The following is a 3,312-nucleotide window of genomic DNA, read 5'->3' as shown; positions in this document are numbered from 1 at the left end:
AGTTTTAATCACTCATATTCCAGATTGATAACAATTAGTATTTTATTTCGAATCTCAATTGAAGAATAAAACTCTTATATTTATAAGCCAATCAATCGTTAAAAATCTCCACTCATATCTACAAGTTTTTGTCCAAATTGAAATAGTTTCCCTATTTCAATGGCCTCTCAATATAATACACCAAAAAAAAAAAAGCACAAACAAATAAGTGCAAAAGGCATGAAATTAGTCTTGCATTTGTTATTGATATTAGCTGATGCTAGGAAATAAAGTTGATCTTGCAAAGCATGTATAAAGTTAATAGTGTGTTTTGATGCTTTGTTACAATTGATTAATACTCCTATATTTTAGGTTGAAGTTGATTATTGATAAAATATGAAGGTTGTATAATTGGATTAAATTTTATGTTGTGTATGTGGAAAAGAGAAAAATAATTTATTTTATTAAGAGGTTGGGTTGATTGAAGTTGTTAATAATAAACATAATCTTAGACAATGTAAATAAGCATGAAATCTAGTTGTTAGCAACATGCCAACAACACAAAAACACCAAATATTTCGTAATTTTACAAAAGAGAATAAATCAAGAGTTTTCTTTAAATATTAGGGTTATTAGCATGTAAATACACGATTTTTTATATTTTCTGAAATTTAACATGACTTTTCTTTTAGCTCGCAAATACACGAATTTAGCATTTTTTTCTAATTTTTGATATCGACAAGAAAAAAATTCTAATTTACTATGAACGTGAAGGCCGGTATACCATGTCATTCACTCTCTAATCAAAATAATGAATCAAATTACTCTATTCAAGTGCATATTTTGTAGTCCACATCATGTATTCCGACCTCCACCTCAACAATAAATAGAGTTTTTTCATGTCGATGTTAAAATTAAAAAAAATGTTAAATTCATGTATTTGTAGGCTAAAAATAAAAGTAATGTTAAATTTCAGAAAATATAAAAAGTTCGTGTATTTATAGGCTAATAACCCTTAATATTAAGATAAGGAGAAATTAACAAATTTAAAAACGTCATCAAGTAAAGAAACGTGCCCCAAATCTTTTCCCAGAATTCACGATTACTAGACTTCTTCTTTTCCACGATTTCTTCTTCTTCTTCTTCACGATTTCTAATTCTAAACCAGTGCTAGCCGTTTCACTCAAATCCGCGTATCTTAAACCCTACCCCTCTCTCTCTCAATGGCAAAATCTCAGGGAAGAAGCGTCTCCCTCAACACTGAAATCGTGCTACCAGACGACGTTATCATCGAGATTCTCACCTGGCTCCCAGTGAAATCCCTCTTGAAATTCAAATGCGTCTGCAGATCATGGCGAGCCCTAATTTCCAGCCGGCGCTTCATCAAAGCCCAACTCGAAAACTCAAAATCAGCCCCAAATTTAGCCCGCGAAATGCTCGCTATTGATTCAGGTATAAGATCAGATAAACTTAAGGTGTGTTCGGTCAATTCCATGCTGTATGAATCTGCTCCTCAAGTATTCGATGTGAGTTATCCATTGGATTTGGGATCATGTTGTATGATGGTAGCTTGTTGTGATGGTTTACTACTACTGCGGTCAAAGAAACGAGAAATGATTCTGTGGAACCCATCTACGAGAACTTGGAAAACTCTGCCTCATTTCGACCTGAAATTCAATATTCCTGAGTTTGATTTAGGTTATGATAAATCGAGTGATGACTATAAAGTGGTGGGGTTTCCCGATGACCCTGAAACGATAGTAATAGTTTATAGTTTGAGGAATGATGAGTGGAAAAGGATCAAGGATATAAATGGTCAGGCGATCCCGTACGGTGCATTAGCAAATGGGAAGCTGTATTGTTTTATTGAGCCGTTGTTTATAGACGATTGGGAAAATTTTGAGCCGGAGGCGGAGCTTATATACGATTGGGAAATTCTCTCCCTTGATTTGGAGAAGGAGGAAATTGAGATACTGCAAATGCCAAGCTTTGTGAAGGTTACTGATCGTTCATCTTTGGCAGTGTCTGAGGGGTCTCTGTTCTTGCTCTGCCCTCATCTGAGTAAGACTCATGCAGATGTGTGGATCTTGGATGGTTGTAGTGTGGGAAACGGGAATTGGACTAAGGTCGTTACTATGCCGTGTTGCCCTGATGGTGGTTGGACGTATGGTTTTCGTTTTCATTCAAATTTATTGTATGTGCAGAAGAATAATGGTCTGGTCATATTCTCTGGTCAAGGTGTGGATTTTGTGGTGTACGATGCAAAGGATGGCTCGTTTAGGTATCATCATATTAGAGACATTGGTCAATATGGCAGGGGTACTTCACATACTTATTTTGAAAGTTTAGTTTCACCGTTGGGATGATGTTGTGATACTGAATGAAGAAGGGTGCATCTCTGTTTGTGATTGCTAGTTTTCAATGGTGGAACTATGTCGTTTGTATTGGCGTGGTGACGAAGAAAATCGTTTGGGATTTGGTAGCTGTAGCGGATGGCCTCCCCTCTCAGAGCAATCATCAGTCTTGGTATGAAGCTGTTTAGTTTCTGTTTCTTTTGGCTTTCCTTTGTCTGAATCTTGTTATTAAGTTGTGGGATAGTGCAATCATGATGGAGATATGCTGTACGTATTTGGTGCTTAAATGAAAGATGATGAAATTAAGAAGGGTGTTTTAATGATTTTCACATCAAGAAGTATTTGGTGCTTAAATGAAATATGATGAAATTAAGAAAGGTTGTTTTAATGATTTTCACATGAAGAAGAATTTGTAAGAGATGCTTGATATCTTTACTTGCTCTGCTGCCGGATTGTAAGAAATGAGTGAGTTTTTTTCATATGAAAGTGGAGGGAAATGAGTGAGTTTTTCAGATTACTTGTCAAGTGGCATTTTCGAAGGATTTGTTTGGTGTTGATTTTATTTTAATTGAATTTATAATGTTTTTTATTACACTAAGGCACTTTGATAACTGATAAGATATTGAAAAATGAAAAGAGCTTTTGTTTAATCGTTAGTTGGGTTTTTTTTTTTTAATCGTTAGATTTTTCTGTTTGAACGTGGGCTTTGGATACTTAGACCATCTCTCTAGATAGCTAGGACAAAGTCTTAACCTTCACCCATAAATAAATTGGTAGCCCAAGAGAAAATTGTAAATATTTTTAAAAAATGCGAATTCTAGATTTATAACAAACTTTATGGGGAAAATATTTAAATTTCTTTGCTATGAGCTATCATAAAATAGTTGTCGAGTGCATCTTACTCTTGCACTCTTGCAGGTTGATAGTGAAATTTGTGGTTAGTTAAATATTAGTATTTGCGATTGATTATATTTGTGGT

At 34.6% G+C, this 3,312-nt stretch overlaps 1 protein-coding gene across 1 annotated transcript; it reads left to right on the top strand.

Moving 5' to 3' along the window:
- The first annotated feature begins 1,091 nt into the window (after positions 1 to 1,091).
- Positions 1,092 to 2,629, top strand: LOC131015399 (F-box/kelch-repeat protein At3g23880-like). Its single transcript, XM_057943780.1, has one exon. It carries the CDS (start codon positions 1,203 to 1,205, stop codon positions 2,343 to 2,345), a length of 1,143 nt encoding a protein of 380 aa, XP_057799763.1. The 5' UTR covers positions 1,092 to 1,202; the 3' UTR covers positions 2,346 to 2,629.
- The last annotated feature ends 683 nt before the right edge of the window (positions 2,630 to 3,312 follow it).

This window comes from Salvia miltiorrhiza, chromosome 3 (assembly GCF_028751815.1).
Source record: "Salvia miltiorrhiza cultivar Shanhuang (shh) chromosome 3, IMPLAD_Smil_shh, whole genome shotgun sequence".
NCBI classification, from domain to species: Eukaryota; Viridiplantae; Streptophyta; class Magnoliopsida; order Lamiales; family Lamiaceae; genus Salvia; species Salvia miltiorrhiza.
This window is presented reverse-complemented; position numbering and strand designations above follow the sequence as displayed.